The 19,036-nt window shown below is 38.6% G+C and overlaps 1 protein-coding gene across 4 annotated transcripts in view; it reads right to left on the bottom strand.

The window, feature by feature from the left end:
• USP33 (ubiquitin specific peptidase 33) overlaps positions 1-19,036 on the bottom strand; it is a 69,240-nt gene that overhangs the window by 23,097 nt on the left and 27,107 nt on the right. For 2 of the 4 annotated variants that reach the window (XM_005542967.4, XM_005542969.5), the window contains exons 6-15: positions 18,807-18,909; positions 16,793-16,862; positions 12,513-12,626; positions 11,746-11,824; positions 10,185-10,602; positions 6,886-7,026; positions 4,597-4,709; positions 3,302-3,474; positions 3,109-3,203; positions 2,138-2,171 (exon numbers count right to left, since the gene is read on the bottom strand). In XM_005542967.4, the coding sequence (XP_005543024.1) occupies positions 2,138-2,171; positions 3,109-3,203; positions 3,302-3,474; positions 4,597-4,709; positions 6,886-7,026; positions 10,185-10,602; positions 11,746-11,824; positions 12,513-12,626; positions 16,793-16,862; positions 18,807-18,909 (1,340 nt within the window). The remainder of the gene's footprint in view (positions 1-2,137; positions 2,172-3,108; positions 3,204-3,301; positions 3,475-4,596; positions 4,710-6,885; positions 7,027-10,184; positions 10,603-11,745; positions 11,825-12,512; positions 12,627-16,792; positions 16,863-18,806; positions 18,910-19,036) is intronic. The other 2 variants (XM_005542968.4, XM_074003361.1) reach the window with 1 other exon arrangement.

The following is a 19,036-nucleotide window of genomic DNA, read 5'->3' as shown; positions in this document are numbered from 1 at the left end:
ACTAGAAATACTTGCCACTGAATTATGTTACATGTATACATTAAATATCTTAATCAAAACACTGGAGTCCCTTATTGTAAAAAATAATTTAAACTGGCCGGGTGCGGCGGCTCACGCCTGTAATCTCAGCACTTTGGGAGGCCAAGGCGGGCAGATCATAAGGTCAGGAGATTGAGACCATCCTGGTCAACACGGTGAAACCCCATGTCTACTAAAATACAAAACATTAGCCGGGCATGGTGGCACGTGCCTGTAGTCCCAGCTACTGAGGTGGTTGAGGCGGAGGCTGCAGTGAGCCAATATCGTGCCACTGCACTCCAGCCTGGTGACAGAGCAAGACTCCATCTCAAAAAATAATAATAGTAATTTAAACCAAGGTATCAGTAATCAAAAATTTAGAAAGTTATAAAACTCTTTGGCGAAAATTGTTTTAACAAATGTGCTACTGTCTATGGTGTGGCTATGCCTTTAAAATATCTAGATATTAAGTAAAACCAGATAAAGCAAAATCTCAGTTTTATAAAATGTGTAGTTCAAGTTAATATATCAAAATCTTAGCCAGGCACCATGCCTCATGCCTATAATCCCAGCATTTTGGGAGGCCGAGGTGGGCAGATCACCTGAGGTCAGGAGTTCAAGACCAGCCTGACCAATATGGCAAAACCCCATCTCTACTAAAAATACAAAAATTAGCTGGGTGTGATGGCGAGCACCTGTAATCCCAGCTACTCAAGAGGTTCAGGCAGGGAAAATTGCTTGAACCCAGAAGGCAGAGGTTGCAGTGAGCTGAGATTACACCACTGCACTCCAGCCTGGGTGACAGAGCAAGGCTCCTTCTCAAAAAAAAAAAAAAAAAAAAAGTCTTGGCCGGGCACAGTGGCTCATGCTTGTAATTTCAGCATTTTGAGAAGCCAATGTTGGCAAATCGTTGTGAGCCAAGGACTTTGCGACCAGCCTGTGCAACATAAACCCCATCTCTACAAAAAATACAAATTAGCCAGGCATGGTGCATGCATCTGTAGTCCCAGCTACTTCAGAGGCTGAGGCAGGAGGATCACTTGTGACCAGGAAGCTGAGGCTGCAAAGAGCTGTTATCATGCTAGTGAACCTTCAGCCTTGGTGATAGAATGAGACTATGTCTCAAACGGAAAAAAAAAAAAAACTTTATTCTTACATGTGGTAAAAAGATAAAGGACGGTTATTATTAATAATCAAAATTAATACACATTCGACAGATCTCTACTTTGAATTTGGAGGTAGATGCAAGGTTCTTTTCCATCTTCCCTGTTATCTTTTTCCTAGTATGCTTTGCTTTACAAGAAACAATCCCTTTCCAAGCCAACTTCCTTTACAGCAGGCAGCTAGGGCTTCAAGAACAAAGTGATAAAATGTCTCCAAAAGTAGAAGTCAGCTTTCTCATCTTTATCAACCAAATAGTATACCATTCCTTTCTGTCATGTCATGATCAGTTTCAGATCAATGTTTCCTTGAGGTTACTGCCAAGAAGTAGAAGTCTGTATTATCCCAGATCTTATTAGCAGGCCGTTGCATGTCTATTATAGAGATTGAGAAGAAATTTCCAGTTCACTCTGCCTCACAAATAGTTGCTTTTCGCCAAGTCTTCCAACACTTTTTTCTGACTTACCACTAAGAAGCATTGAAAGTCTAAATTGATTACAAGATAGAAAAAGGCAGCTGGTAGTAGATGTAAACAAAATCAGACTTTAGTTCTCTTTTTTGTCTGCCACTGTAACAGCAGATAACATTGAAGTTGGTATAACCTTTAGGAATTTTATGTAGATCTGAAACTTTGTACCTTTTACTTCCTGAATCTAGCCTGTTAAAATCGTAATTCAGAAGAAAATATTGCCTTACTTAGGAAAACGTTTTATGCAAAATCACGTACAGATTTCATCCCTCAAAATATACTCTCTCACATCTTAGATAAGCCTATTAAATCTGTCAAATTTTTACCTTACATTTGTTTCACAAAACAGCTAATCTCTATTATTACTAGCATAAAGCTTTCTGGCCTATATTTTTCTAAATACAGTGCAAATTTAACTCCACATACCCAATTCTAAAAACCAAGAAAAATACACAACATGAAATTAAAAGCACTGTCAATGTCACTTACTTTTTGCATTTTTCACAACTGTACATATTGTCACCTGCAAATAAAACAGATGTGGCATTGGTTTCAAATTAACAGCAAATTGCTTATTATGGTCCTATAATTCTTTGATTTTGCCCCATGCTGACCTCCCACCACAGTAAAACAAGGTTCCCTTTTTTCAGTCTATGCTCATGAATCAGGTTACTGTTTACCTTCCCCTCCCTTAACTCCTGCCAACATTGAAGACCTACCTCAAATAGTATCTTTTTCATTTATTCATTGAACAAAACTTACTGAGTGCCTGTCATATGTCAAAGCAAGGTACTAGATACACAAAAATAGTGAATGACCTTAAATGATATGGAGTAGTTCACAATTACAGACACATAAATAAGTCCATTATTTTGATTGAGTTTGCCCTTCTATGGATCTCAGAACAGCTTTAAAACATTTCACTGCCAGGCGCAGTGGCTCACGCCTGTAATCCCAGCACTTTGGGAGGTCGAGATGGGCGGATCACAAGGTCAGGAGATTGAGACCATCCTGGTGAACATTGTGAAACCCCGTCTCTACTAAAAATACAAAAAAATTAGCCGGGCGTGGTGGCGGGCACCTGTAGTTCCAGCTACTCAGGAGGCTGAGGCAGGAAAATGGCATGAACCTAGGGGGGTGGAGCTTGCAGTAAGCGGAGATTGTGCCACTTCACTCACTCCAGCCTGGGCAACAGAGCGAGATTCCGTCTCAAAAAAAAAAAAAAAATTTCACCTATCATTTGTCTTATACTACAGGAATTCACATGAATTACTTAAGGATGTGATTTTTCTTGTTATATTTATATCATCAAGGTGGACACTAACCTAATGCCAATATGTGAAATTACTATTAAGCTGTCTTAAAACTTAGCTTTTATGAATACATTTTATTATTTAGTCCCACTTGTATTTTAGATTCACCTACAACAATTTAGCCATAGATATTACTGTATTTCTTACCTTTTAGTTCATCTCTGGCAAAGAAGGCAGCAAGACAATCTTGCAAGGTTACTACTGGACCCCAAAACCAGCTAGGGACACATGAGACAACAAACCTGAAACATCATTGATAGAAAAAAAAGGAAGTGTTCTGCCAGTACAGCAGAAACAGCAGTTTTAACAATCATGTAATACAAAGAAAATAAATGCATACCTCTTCACATATTCCATGAAAAAAGCTATCCACCCTTGTGGAGCATATGCTTCGCCACATGATCCTGCTTTGACTATAGAAGTTGGATGACTTGATGAATGCAGCTTAGCAAGGTCTTCCTTGCCAGGAATTGGCAAGGACAGATCTTGAAAGGTCTCGAGGGTTACAGACACCTAAAATTGTTTCGTGTTTTAAAAATGGGATGAACATAATGCAGCAAAACATTTACAAGGTTAGATTTTAGACTCTAAAGATCAAAGCATGTTTAAACACGAAAAACAAAAAAAACACACACACAAATTGAACAGCTTTAATAGTCAAAATAGAAAAAAAAAAAAAAAAAAACAACACTTGCTCTGTATCAGGTATCTTCACATAAGCCCTGTGCAGTAGCTATTAGCATCCCCATTACAATCACAGATGTTGCAGCATTAAACACCCCAAATCCAGCCACTGCATCTTGAGGTCCAAACTCTGAAGCACTATTGTATTTATTTTTGAAAACTGACCTTGATGGTAGTTTTAAAATGTTTTTTTTAAAAAGCCTGAGGCAAAACTTGGCATCTAATTTTAAATAGCTAAAACTATGTCTGATAATTTCACTTAAATATTTAGTACCAAAATAACCTACATTAAAACGATCCTATTGAAAGTTCTTAGATCTGACTTGAGATTCCAACACAATAATTGAAATCTTTTTTGTTTTTGAGATGTTATTTCACATTCATCATTGCACTAAAGTAAAACTGTACTTAAGAAAAGCTCAAAGAAACTTTGAAGGATTGAAGTGTTATTTAAAAATTCATGATTTTAATTTATGCCTTAGTTATTGTCTATGAATTTGATACTACCTTTAGTATCTGAGTACCAACCTAAACATGGAAAAATATTTACAAACCATATTATAACCAAATATAAAAGATACATTCACAGCTTTGTACCTGTGAATATCAACAAATTCCCAGTACACAAATTTCATCAGCCTGGGAGAATATGCAGGTGTTACTAATTCTTGTTGCTGAGCAACTTCTCGCCTTTATATGTAACCAAAATAGATGGCGAAGGATAATATGTGCCTGTCCAATGATGGGTCACTATCCTTTAAACAGGATGCTGCTACTTCCAAAAAAGTAAATTCTACACCTAGAATCAATTTGTATTGATGTAAACACAATAAATGCATGTATGATCATCAATAGCAAAGAGAAGGAATTAAACTTTTCACATCATCTTGTCATATTTTTAAAGAGCATTTGACAGGAATTTTCTGTGTATTCTAATACCCTCATACTCACCCTGTCACAAGTCAGACACTGCACTGAACTAATGATTGTTCCATCAAATATGTCTGAAATAACACTTCTATATTTCTTGTGCTGTTTTTTTCTCTTTGGAGATGCAGACTGAGCTAGGATTGAAAAACATTAAAAAAAAAATCAAAGCAGCTCTTCACATTTTTCTCTGGAATCTTTTTTTGTCTTGTCAATCTTACTTGTATATGATCTCTAGAATCCTTAAACTGTAAAACTTACTGTGTTGATAAGGAAATTTTCAAAATACTCTTCAAAAGAGCATAAGCATTAAAAAAAGAAAAGAAACTAAGCAGACAAGGCTTAAGATGTTTGTTGTTGTTATTGTTTTGTTTTGAGACGGAGTCTCGCCTTGTCACCCATGCTGGAGTACAGTGGCACAATCTCGGCTCACTGCAAGCTCCGCCTCCCGGGTTCACGCCATTCTCCTGCCTCAGCCTCCCAAGTAGCTGGGACTACAGGTGCCTGCCACCACGCCCAGCTAAGTTTTTGTATTTTCAGTAGAGACAGGGTTTCACCATGTTAGCCAGGATGGTCTTGATCTCCTGACCTCATGATCTGCCCGCCTTGGCCTCCCAAAGTGCTGGGATTACAGGTGTGAGCCACCGCGCCTGGCCTGTTGTTTTTTTAAAAGTATGATCGTTGGCCACCATAAATGTAAGAAAGGGAACAAATTCATATAAGAAAAGGAACAAATTCTAAATTAGCACAATATTCATCACTGGGATGTTATTTAAATGTTCTACAAGTCAAAAGAAGAGGCAAAGAGGTTAGAAAGTGAGGGAAAGATGATGAAAGTCATCATCAGGCTGAAGATGAAATAGAAGGGGTTCAGTCTCCCTATCCTGATTTCAGAGCAATTCTGTTTTCACTTATTTGTTTTGGTTTCCAAGCAAGGCTTTATTTGAAGAAAAGATTCCATTATTTAAAGTTTTTAAGAGTTCTTTATATATTTCTGGATACATGTCCTTTGCTAGCTGTATGATTTATAAATATATCCAACCTTCCCATTCTCTGAATGTCCTTTGTCAACAAAAATTTTTAATTTTTTTCTTTAATGGATCATGCTTCTAACGTCTTTAAGAACCCCTTGTCTAACTCAAGGCCACGAAGACTTTCTCCTATGTTTTCTTCTAAGAAAACATAATACTGGAACTCTCATATATACCTGGAAGGAATACTAAATGGTAGACACTCTGGTAAAAAGTCTGGCAGTTTAATACAACTATAAGCATTAAACAAACATAAAACCCAGTAACCCCACTTCTAGGTATTTGTCCTAGGCAAATGAAAACATGTTCTTACAAAAACCTGTACATAAATTTTAGACCAACATTATTCATAATTGCCAAAAATTGGAAACAATTCAAAAGTCCACCAATGAGTAAGTAAATAAATAGTGGTATACCCATAAAAAATGAAATACTAGGCCAGGCACGGTAGCTCACGCCTGTAATCCCAGCACTTTGGGAGGCAGAGCCGGGCAGATCACGAGGTCAGGGGTTCGAGACCAGCATGGTCCATCTCTACTAAAAACACAAAAAATTAGCCAGGTATGGTGGCGCACACCTGTAGTCTCAGCTACTTGGGAGGCTGAGGCAGGAGAATTGCTTGAACCTGGCAGGCGGAGACTGCAGTGAGCAAAGGTTGCACCACTCCACTCTAGCCTGGGCGACAGTGAGACTCCGTCTCAAAACAAAACAAAACAAAAAGAAATATTACTTGGTAATAAAAGGAACAAACTATTCAGACATGCAGTAACATGACTGAATCTCAAATGCATTATCCTGAGAGGCAAACCTGTTTCAAAAGACTACATATAAAAAGATTTTAGAAAATCAAAAGACTACATACTATATGATTCCATTTATATGACATTCTAGGAAAAGGCAAAACAATAAGAAAAGAGAATCAAGGATGCCAAAACATAGGAGTAGAGAGATGATCTGATTACGAAGTAGTACTATGCAGGAATTCTTTGTGGTGTTAGAACTGTTCTGTATTTCGTTTGTGGTGGAGTAACAAGAATCTATGCTGCAGGTGTTAAAATTCATAAAGCTCTACACAAGAAAAAGTGAATTCAACTGTATGTAAAATTTTAAAAACAGAGTACCAACACACAAAATTTGTAATCATGTCTATGTAAAATTACGCTATCAATTTTAAAAGATCAAATCGTATTTCATAATTAACACTTTAAATTATCAAGAATCAAAACCATCATTTTAAACTAAGACCCAAAGCAAAAGAGACTGAATAAGAGAAACTTTTTACCTTTTTTGTGTGGTGGTGCCAATCCTGGCCATAAATTGCCTGATTTAGGAGGGCTTGCTGATAAACGTGGATTAACACCTTCATTTGACGGAAGGATTTGTGGTGTAGACAGGTCATTCGAATGGACATCAGTGATATATTCTGTAAGATTTAAAATTTGTATTATTACCCTAAATAGGAAAATTATTCTAACTGTCCAGTAATGTTAATTTAAAGGTTTCTTAATTTGATACTTTGAACACAATTCATACTAACAAATGTCAAGTTAAATACTTAACAAAGTGCTCACTAAGAAAAATAACAGTAACCTTCTACCCAGAAATCCAACTAATTTTTGTTTTTTTATTTATTTTGAGACACGGTCTCCCTCTGTCCCCCAGGCTGGAGTGCAGAGGTGCGATCTCAGCTCACTGTAACCTCCACCTCCCAGATTTAAGCAATTCTCCTGCCTCAGCCTCCCAAGTAGCTGAGATTACAGGCATGTGCCACCAGGCCCGGCTCATTTTTGTATTTTTAGTAGAGATGGGGTTTCACCACGTTGGCTAGGTTGGTCTCAAACTCCTGGCCTCAAGTGATCCACCCACTTTGGCCTCCCAAAGTGTTTGGATTATAGATGTGAACCACCATGCCCGACCCCAACTAATCTTCATAACATACTACTATTACAGGCAGTTTAGGAAGTGAGCAGTGGAAATACAAAGCCAAAGAGGATCTTGTTTGTCCAAATATAGCATTAAAAAAAAAAAAAGAGGCTAGGCTGGGTGGCTAACGCCTATAATCCCAACACTGGGAGGCCAAGATGGGAAGACTGCTTGAGCCCAGGAGTTCAAGACCAAACTGGGCAACATCATGAGACCCCCCATCTCTACAAAAAAAATCTAAAAATTAGCTGGGCATGGTGGTGTACGCCTGTAGTCCCGGCTACTCAAGAGGCTGAGGTGCAAGGATCACTTGAGCCCAGGAGGTTGAGGCTGTGGTGAGATGTGATCATGCCACTGCACTCCAGCCTGGGTGACAGAATGAGACCCTGTTTCAGATGGAAAAAAAAAAAAAAAAGATATTCAGGACAGTTTTTTAGAAGTTCAAAACCATGTGAAAGAAAAACAGATTATTCTCCCAAACTAACATAATAATCAAAATAAAGAAATGTAGGTATAAAGTAATCATAAATTATTTTGTTCTTACTGTAATAAAAGAAAAAACACACCACTTCATCAGGAAATACTTTTTTTAGAATTATAAGATGAATCAAGAAAATATAAGAGCTATCTTAATTGTTTGCTTTGGATTCCTAGTGCCTAACATATTCCAGGGCAAGGGAATGTGCTCAGTAACTATTTGAGTGAAGAAAAGAGAATTGTTCATAAGAGATCTTGAAAGGGGATGTACTCAGAAATTTTTCCAGATAATGCAAAATCGTTTTTCACACAGGCATTTCTCAATTTTTCAACCATGACTAAATGAGACTGCATAATATTGGGAGTGAAAAAACAACTCACTCTAGGACTTTCTGAAGGGAATAAAGTTAATGAGATTTAGATTGGGAGTTGGCAATTTTTTCCTCTAACGGACCAGAGAGTAAGTATTTTAGGTTTGTGTGCCTTACAGACTTCACCAGATTTTTTTCATTAAGCCCTTAAAACACCTAAAAGCTCAGACTCCTGACTTAGGTTATCCCCTAATTACTATATATAAGAACAAACCGGCCGGGTGCGGTGGCTCAAGCCTGTAATCCCAGCACTTTGGGAGGCCGAGATGGGCGGATCACGAGGTCAGGAGATCGAGACCATCCTGGCTAACACGGTGAAACCCCGTCTCTACTAAGAAATACAAAAAATAGCCGGGCGAGGTGGCAGCGCCTGTAGTCCCAGCTACTCGGGAGGCTGAGGCCGGAGAATGGCGTGAACCCGGGAGGCGGAGCTTGCAGTGAGCTGAGATCCGGCCACTGCACTCCAGCCTGGGCTACAGAGCGAGACTCCGTCTCAAAAAAAAAAAAAAAAAAAGAACAAACCTGTTACAAAGCAATAAAAGATGAGTATGTCCCTAATCAGGCTTAACTGGGCTTTTGACAAGAAAATCCTGGACAGCAGTCAAAGCTAAGTCTTTCAATACTGAAAACTGACATATTTATTCACTCCCAATTTCTACACAAGATCAGTATAATTAAGGAGCCTAACACTCTTAAGTCTTCCTGACTAGAAAGCATCTGTGCACTTTATACAAGTGAACCACAAATCTTCCTATAGTTAAGAATATTTCTCAAGAAGAAATTTTGGATTCATTCAAATACCTAAATAAATTGTTTAGTTACTCTCACTCTTCAGTAATCACAGAAAAAAAACTTTTTTACATTACATGCCTGCCACTTATTTTAAGATCACATAATTTGAACCTCTAACAGCCCAATTTTGTGTGCTTCGGAAAACTAAATACCACATTTAAAGCCAAGAGAAGTTAACTCTTGAAGAGATAAATTACAAGGCAATTTAGCTTTCATTTGGCCACATGCTCTTTCTCAAAGTAACACTGACTAGTAACACGGCATAATCTATCACAGCAGGGCTCACTATAGTTAATTAAACTTCTACACTAAAACACATCTGATGTGACTCCAATGACAACAATCTTAATCTACTAATGTATACAATTAGAAAATTGCTGGCCGGGCGCCGTGGCTCACGCTTGTAATCCCAGCACTTTGGGAGGCCGAGGCAGGTGGATCACCTGAGGTCGGGAGTTCAAGACCAGCCTGACCAACATGGAGAAACCCCGTCTCTACTAAAAATACAAAATTAGCCAGGGTGGTGGCACATGCCTGTAATCCCAGCTACTCGGGAGGCTGAGGCAGGAGAATCGCTTGAACCCGGGAGGCGGAGGTTGCGGTGAGCCGAGATCGCGCCATTGCACTCCAGCCTGGGCAAAAAGAGTGAAACTCTGTCTCAAAAAAAAAAAAAAAAAGGAAATTGCAATTTGGGTTATTTGCTTTTTTCCAGGATCACAACATAATTTGCTTAAAATAAAAGAGAAAATTCTGGGGAGCCCAATTTTTCAGATTACTGCATGACCATACAAAAGACATCTGATGAAATGTTTACTTCAAAAGGAGAATTAATTTCTTATATAATTAAATGACCCCAAAATTTCCTTTTCTCCTCAGGTTCTATCATTTTATGACCAATACTCACATGCAAATACTGCTAAACTATAATTCTAATTAGAAATACCCAAAGTAACAATTAAACACCCATGTCTACAAATGAAATAATATCATTTTCATGAACAAACTACTAAATTGTCACCTGAAGCTCTGCTGTGTATTTGCACTTTGACAGTTTCCTGGTTGTTTAAGTCAACTGTTTCAGATATAGAGTCTCTATCTTTATCTAATTCGCCTTCAGAATTTACTTTATTAATCTTATTGCATATCTTCTCTTTTTGCCAATCTTTTGACATTTCTGAATTGTTTTCATCATCCTGAATTAACATTGTTGTTTCATTATTATCTTCAGAAAAGCCTCTAGAGCCATTTTCATTTTCTGCTTTATCACTGTTGCTACAAGATTCACAAGACTGAAAATCTACATCTGACTGGCTCTTGTCTTCTTCCATTGTCTCCTCAGTGGTTATGGTTTGCGGATCTTCTTCTACTTCCATGACTTGCTCTTTCAATTCTTCATGAAGCAGATCCATTAAACATCGAAGGAATTCTTGAGCATCCTAATATATCAGCAACATAATGTTACCACTTCATTACATGTGTATATAGAAACATAAGGGAAAATATACAAAATATCATTATCAACTTATATATAAACATACAGCACTATATTGAGAAAATACCAGTTTGTAGAGCATAAAGCACTAGAGAAATGAAGATGCACTCACTTCCAAAAAGTTAGGTAAGTAAAGTTTTCTTTTTTTGAGATGGGGTCTCATTCTGTTGTCCAAGCTGGAATGCTGTGGCATGACCACAGCTCACTGTAGCCTCGATCCCCCAGGTTCAAGCAATTCTCCCACCTCAGCCTTCTTAGTAGCTGAGACCACATGCATGAGCCATCACACCCGGTTGATACATATTTTTAAATTATTTTTAGAAATGAGGTCTCCCTATGTTACCCAGGCTGGTCCCAAGCCCCTGGGCTCAAGCAGTCCGCCTACCTTGGCCTCCTAAAGTGCTGGGATTACAGGCATGAGTCATCACGCCCAGTCAGATAAAAATTTTAATAAACTAAAGATGATCCAAAGGTCAACTTCAGCTGGATGTAGGGGCTCATGCTTGTAATCCTAACATTTAGGGACACCAAGGAGGGAGGATCGTTTGAGTCAGGAGTTCAAGACCAGCCGGGGCAACATAATGAGACATTATCACTCTTATTAAAAAAAAAAAAAAAGGCTGGATACAGTGCCTCATGACTGTAATCCAACACTTTGGGAGGCCAAGAAGGGTGGATCACCTGAGGTCAAGAGTTCAAGTCCGGCTTGACCAACATGGCGAAACCCTATCTCTACTAAAAATACAAAAATTAGCCAGGCATGGTGGTACACACTTGTAATCCCAGTTACTCCGGAGGCTGAGGCAGGAGAATCGCTTGAACCCAGGAGCTGGAGGCTGCAGTGAGCCAAGATTGCACCACTGCACTCCAGCCTGGACGACAGAGCGAGACTCTGCCTCAAAAAAAGATAAAGATAAAGGAAAGTTGAAAAAATATAAACAATAAACAAGAAAAAGGGTTACTATTCTTGGCAAAAGAAAGACACAAGGAGTGATGACCCCAAAAGATAAGTGGACCAAAAAAAAACATAATGGCATTTTCAAAATTTATTTAGATTAAAATTACAAAAGAAAAGCAATAAACTAACCTGCTGAGAATACCCCCGAAATGTTGGATTTACAGTTTTAATTCCTTGAAACAGATTAGTAGGCACAACAGATCCTGGCCTGAGCAAGAAAACATTTTTAAAGAGTAATTTTTGTTATTTTTAATTTTTATTTTAAAAATTAACAACCAATAATTCAAAGTGTTAAATAAATTGAAAATTACATTTCAAAAAAATCATTCAAAACTGCCTAATATGTTCCACAGGCACATCAGAACACCTTATCCTTGATATTTTAAGTGATATTTTACTGCTATACTCCCTCAATTAAATGATTATGCTTCACCCCATGACTTTTCAAAAATGCAAATTTCCCAAATAGTTCTAAAACAAAATTATTAACATATTACAGTAAACTGTGATCCTAATGCTAAACTTTAGAATAAATAAACATAAGCAGGAAAATATTCATATAGTATTTAGGGTCTGATTTTATCATTGTGAGAATGCCTACTCCTGAATATAAAACTCTAAAGTTCCAGTAACAGCAGCTGTACAGCAGCTTTAACATTCCAACACTATATCACCAGTCCAAATACTTCCAGACTTTCATGACACCTTCATCTGCTTCTAAAACTTCTCTGACACCTTACGTTCAGCTTCAAATGTAACATGCCTGAAACAAAGCTGTCTCAAATCTGTCTGTCTTCTCCTTTTTTCTGGCTCCATAAATGGACCTGCATCCTTTAAATATTTATAATATTCATTTAAAAGTTTAATAAAGAAGAAAAGTATATTAAGTTACATACCTGCTTTTATGCCACAGCTCTGTCATTAGTTTGAGATAACTTTTACAAATGGCAGGTTTCTTATCTGTTCGTGCTAATCCTCCACAATCAAGAAAAAACTGTGTCAAAGGTGGGCTAATTTTAAAAAGAGAAAAATGTTAGAGTGGAGTCAAAGCTAATACTGATTATTTCTGGTCATTCAATTAACTGACAACACGTACATCCCTATAGCTGTCATTTCTTTCTTTGATCCCTTTTACAGCTTCACTTTCATTCCTTCATAAAGAGCTCAGTCCTTTCAAATCAGATTTGGCCCCACCGTATCAAGAGTCCTCCATGCTGCCAGATACACTTTTCAGTCCCCACTCAGTAACATTTGCCACAGACGACCATGCCCTCATTCTTTTTTTTTTTTTTTTTGAGACGGAGTCTCGCTCTGTCGCCCAGGCTGGAGTGCAGTGGCCGGATCTCAGCTCACTGCAAGCTCCGCCTCCCGGGTTCACGCCATTCTCCTGCCTCAGCCTCCCGAGTAGCTGGGACTACAGGCGCCCGCCACCTCGCCCGGCTAGTTTTTTGTATTTTTAGTAGAGACGGGGTTTCACCATGTTAGCCAGGATGGTCTCGATCTCCTGACCTTGTGATCCGCCCGTCTCGGACTCCCAAAGTGCTGGGATTACAGGCTTGAGCCACCGCGCCCGGCCATGCCCTCATTCTTGAACAAATCTTCTCTGGACTATTGTATGCATTTTCCAACTTTTCCTCTTTACCTCTTAAAATTCCTTTTTCCTCTTTATTGCTCTTTTTGGCCCCAGACATGTAAATGTAAGGATTCCTCAGGACTTGATCCTATGACTTTTCCCTACATACTTTTCTTCTCTGGGCGATCTAAAATTTTCAACCATATTCTAATCATCGTCAAATTTATATAAAGTCAACCATGTCATCTAAATTTCAGATTTATATCAAATGCCCAAACTGAACAGGATAAAAATTTAACTTTCAACTGAACCTGCACTTCCTCCAGCCTTCTACATTCCATTATTTGGTACTAATATTTGTTGGTGGCTCAAGTTAGCAATTTATAAGGAAGTATAGTCTGTCATGAGTTTGATTAGCTTGAGGGAATCTCCATTAATCTATTTATAGAAAACTGACTGGGCAAAGGACCAAATTCTGACCTACATAAACCAAACCCCCTATGAAGGCAGTTAGATAACTACTAAGCCATCTCTTTGCCAAGTGTAATCCTTTTTTTTTTTTTTTTCGGTAGAGACAGGGTCTCGTTAGGTTGCCCAAGCTGGTTCCAGAACTCCTGGGCTCAAGCAATCCTCCCACCTTAGCCTCCCAAAGTGCTACAGGCATGAGCCACCACACCCAGCCACCAATAGTGTAATCATATCAGCCACATCTTTTTCAATGAAATCAGAGGAATTACAAAGTAAATCCATGGAAGCAGTATTGTGCAATAATCAACAAAAGATCTACAAAAACAAACATACACATAAAAATCTCAGATTCAGAATTTTGTCCCTGCCAGGCATGGTGGGTCATGCCTGTAATTCCAATACTTTGGGAGGCCAAGGCAGGACATGACTCAAGGACAGGAGTTCAAGACCAGCCTGGGCAACACAGCAAAAATCCATCTCTACAAAACTTTTAAAACATTATCTGGGAGCAGTGGCATGCACTTGTGGTCCTAGCTACTTGGCAGGCTGAGGCAGGAAGAGCCCTTGAACCCAGGAGTTCAAGGCTGCAGTGAGCCATGATCGTTCCACTGCATTCCAGCCTGGGTGACAGAGTAAGATCCTGTCTCTAACTTTAAAAAAAAATAAAAAATAAAAAATAAAAAGGCCGGGCGCTGTGGCTCATGCCTGTAATCCTAGCACTTTGGGAGGCCGAGGCGGGCGAATCATGAGGTCAGGAGATCGAGACCAACCCGGCTAACATGGTGAAACCCCATCTCTACTAAAAATACAAAACTTAGCTGGGTGTGGTGGCCGGTGCCTGTAGTCCCAGCTACTCAGGAAGCTGAGCTGAGATCACATCACTGCACTCCAGCCTGGCGACAGAGCGACACTCCGTCTCAAAAAAAAAAAAAAAACCAGAATTCCGCCAGTACTTACTAGCTGGTTACAATGGCAAAGTTATTTAAACTTCTGTGTCTGGTTTTCTTATCTGTATAAAAATAACAATAGCAACAACCTACAGGTCTCTTAGGATTGTGTTGTTAAACTTTGAACCTCCTCTCCCTTTCTCTACCCACATCCTATCAATCAATCATCCTCCTAAAAATGTTTATCTCCAATTCCTTCACTCTTTTCCTACCACCCTAGATGATGTAAACTACCACTACTTCTTGCCTAAATCATTATCATAGTCTCCTAGCTGGTCTTTCAAATTCCACTCTCTTCCCCCTCCAATTCACTGTCCACGTGGCAACCACAGTAATATTTTTAAAATATAGATTATTAGCTACCCTACTATACAAACACTTCAATGGTATTGTACTACTATGAGAATAAAGACCTACATCTTTAATGTGGCCTACATAACCTAGACCCTTGTCGTTCAGCCCTATGATTACTGTACCCTGTCACACAGATTTTCTTCCAGTTCCTCAAATGTGTCAAGCTCTTTCCCATCCCAAGGCTGCTTACAAGGAGCATTTTGCTAGGAATGCTCTCCCCATCCTTTCAAACAACCAGCTCATACTTATTCCTCAAGTTTCAGAGTAAATGTCTCTTCTTTTTTTTTTTTTGAGACGGAGTCTCACACTGTCACCTGGGCTGGAGTGCAATGGTGTGACTTTGGCTCACTGCAACCTCCACCTCCAGGGTTTACATGATTCTCCTGCCTCAACCTCCCAAGTAGCTGGGATTACAGGTGCACACCACCACACCTGGCTACATTTTTGTATTTTTAGTAGTGACAGGGTTTCACTATGTTGGCCAGATTGGTCTCAAACTCCTGACCTCGTGATCCACCCGCCTCAGTCTCCCAAAGTGCTGGGATTACAGGTGTGAACCACCACGCCTGGCCTAAATGTCTCTTCTTTAACGTCCGAGCGCAGTGGCCCATGCCTATAATCCCAGCACTCTGGGAGGCCGAGGCAAGCGAATCACTTGAGCCCAGGAGTCGGAAACCAGTCTGGGCAACAAGGCAAACCCCATCTCTACAAAAAATTTAAAACTTAGCCACGTTTGGTGGCACGTGCCTGTAGTCTCAGCTACTCGGGAGGCTGAAGTAGGAGGATCACACAAACCCAGGAGGCAGAGTTGCAGTGAGCCAAAATCGCACCACTGTGCTCTAGCCTGGGTAACAGAGTGAGACCCAGCCTAAAAAAAAAAAAAAAAAAGTCTCTTCTTCAAAGATGTGTTCTCTGATTACTTAATAAAAATTGGGTTATCTTTATTTCACAAGGTTATGAAACATAAGAAAACTGAAGGCAAAATATTTATGGAGGCAAAATATTATGTCTAAACAAAAATTAGATTATTTTGGGAAGAAGTACAAGTTTAATATCCCTAATACAAAATACAAAATACAAAATGTTCCAAAATCCAAAACTTTTTGAATGCCAACATGATATTCAAAGGAAATGCTCATTGGAGCATTTCAAATACTGGATTTTTGGTAAGGGATGCTCAACCAGTAAGTATAATGCAAATAAATACTCCAAAATCCAGAAAAATCTGAAACACTTCTGATTCCCAGCATTTCATAAGAGGGATACTCAACCTGTAGACATATGTTCAATCTCCAATCACTACACTATAATTTAATCCAGGAGAAAGGGTAATGTCAAAGTCAGTGATTTCTGAATTTTGGTTCGGACTCAATGCACCTAAATTTAAAGGGTAATATCACCTGACTCAATGCATCCAAACTTAAGAGTAAAACCCCCTGACATACCTATTTTGTAAGACTATGATTACAAAAAAAAATCTGACTCCTTTATTAAAGGCTTTCCATCTACAGAAAAATATAAAATATTTTCATAAGATCTCTGAATTAAAAGTGATCTGAATAATTAGTTCACACTCTTCGTTTTCTAGCTGTAAGAAACAATAACTTGCTCAAAGACACACAACTACCCAGGGTTTACACAAGGACCAGCAGCCTCAAGAAACTACAGGCATACATAGAGTAACATCATTGGGACAAGAATGGGTTATGTCCCAAACCAGATTCTTGCCTGTTCTACCTTGAGAGTTAGTCAACTACTATAGTTGCATGGTTTTGTGCTCAAAAAATAACTTTAAAAATCATACAAACAAAACAAAATTAATTTCTCTATTTACCAATTAGAAAGAGCCTGCAAAGCTGCATTCATGTAACAAGTATTTCCAATATTTTTCAAACCTGTAAGACCTATTAAGAAAAAATATACATGAAGTCATCATTCAATAAAGCAAAATGACTCAATTTTAGGGGTCATTAATATGGTTCCCAAATTATATTAAGGACCACAGAAATACAATACAGCAACTTGAATAATTCAGAGAGGTCATACTTTTGGAAGCCTTACAATCACCAAAAATTTTGTTTTGTTTTGTTTTGACAGAGTCTCGCTCTGTTGCCCAGGCTGGAGTGCAGTGGCGCAATCTCGGCTCACTGCAAGCTCCGCCTCCCAGGTTCACGCCATTCTCCTGCCTCAGCCTCCTGAGTAGCTGGGACTACAGGCGTCCGCCACCACACCCAGCTAATTTTTTGTATTTTTAGTAGAGACGGGGTTTCACTGCATTAGCCAGGATGGTCTCAATCTCCCGACCTCGTGCTCTGCCTGCCTCAGCCTCCCAAAGTGCTGGGATTACAGGCGTGAGTCACGGCACCCGGCCACAATCACCAAAATTTTGAGTTTTACATAAGTTCAAGGCTTAAACAGTTCAACCTTTGAAATTTGCACAGGAAGAATAGCCTTTCCTATTAACATTTAAGACTAGATGTTTTTAAAAATCATTAATTGAGGCTTTTACATTTATTATAACTAAAGTTTATTTTGAGAAATAGTTTAATGACAATGCAAAAAAACTCATGTCATGATAAATGATAAACATCCTTTTCCTTTCCGTTTCAATGTATTGCATTGAAAGTAGTATTTATGCCAGGCGCGGTGGCTCACACCTGTAATCCCAGCACTTTGGGAGGCCAAGGCAGCCAGATCACGAGGTCAGGAGATCGAGACCATCCTGACTAACAGGGTGAAACCCCATCTCTACTAAAAATACAAAAAATTTGCCGGGCGTGGTGGCGGGCACCTGTAGTCCCAGCTACTCAGGAGGCTGAGGCAGGAGAATGGCATGAACCCAGAAGGCGGAGCTTGCAGTGAGCCAAGATCGCACCATTGCACTCCACCCTGGGCAACAGAGCGAGACTCCATCTCAAAAAAAAACAAAAACAAAAAAGAAAGTAGTATTTATTAGGTTGAACCATAGGATACTGCTGACAATCTACAAAAACGGCAATTTCATATGGTTCAAGCTAATACGAAACGAAGCCATTGAATGACTTATCACTTCCATATATAGTCAAGTTCACTTTCATCAGTTTACTTTCATTATTAAAAGATGAAATAAATACTAAAAAAAAGTTATAAATGCTATTTGGATTTGGAGCAAAATGAAGAATATTTAAAATTCTAAAAACCTCTAAAACAAGACTGAACTATCACTTATTGATAAGTATCCAGTAAAATTAATAGTGTGGGCTAAATTAATGGGTTAAAACTGGGAAATACATAAAATATTTATAAAGTAGTCACGTCAAGCTTAAATGAAAGTGTTAATTTCCAGATAATTATCTAAATATACATTCAATATGCCACTAGCATCAATTATAAAACAGAAAATTTTAAGTTTATACTAAGAACAGTGGGCCTAAAAGAACATGGAAAATCCAAATAGACTGGTTCTCAATTTAGGGGAAGAAGGGAGAAGTGTATCACCTGATTCTTTTTCCAAATGTTTTCCCCTGAAAATTCTGCTAAGGGAATACTTTAATACCTAATACCTCCCCATCACTGACAATAGAAAAAGGAGTTGAGAAACACTGTTAAAACAGACCTCAAAAGGCAAGTTAAGCAAAAAGATCGTAAGGTTCAACTGCAAAAGAGTAAGTAGGATCCTAGCTTTGGTAAACTGATACCAGAGAAACCAAAAGTTTGTTTTGCAAATAAAATTTTACTAGGCCAAATTTCAAAGTCTTTTTGTTGTAATTATCAAGCCCGTTTTACCTCCACATTTTGAAACGTTTATATTATACGGTTTTCTAAAGAAACGGGCAGTGCCATACAAGGGTTACACAGGATTATTTTACCTCTTGCCCTAAGTTCATCTTCTTCGTCCACTTCTATATCCAGATCATCAAATACAGCAACCAGAGGAGTTTTTAATGTTGTATTACTGGGTATTTTAAAATCCTTGATAACAAAAAAAGAGAGCACACTTGAACAAATCCTTAAATTTTAAAAAAAGCTTTAATTGTAACATATAACATCTATACCATAAAAATTATTGAGATGTTATTTTAATAGTGGAACCATAAGA

This window comes from Macaca fascicularis, chromosome 1 (assembly GCF_037993035.2).
Source record: "Macaca fascicularis isolate 582-1 chromosome 1, T2T-MFA8v1.1".
Lineage (NCBI taxonomy): Eukaryota > Metazoa > Chordata > Mammalia > Primates > Cercopithecidae > Macaca > Macaca fascicularis.
Note: the sequence above shows the minus strand (reverse complement) of the source record. Positions and strands in the feature narration are given on the sequence as shown.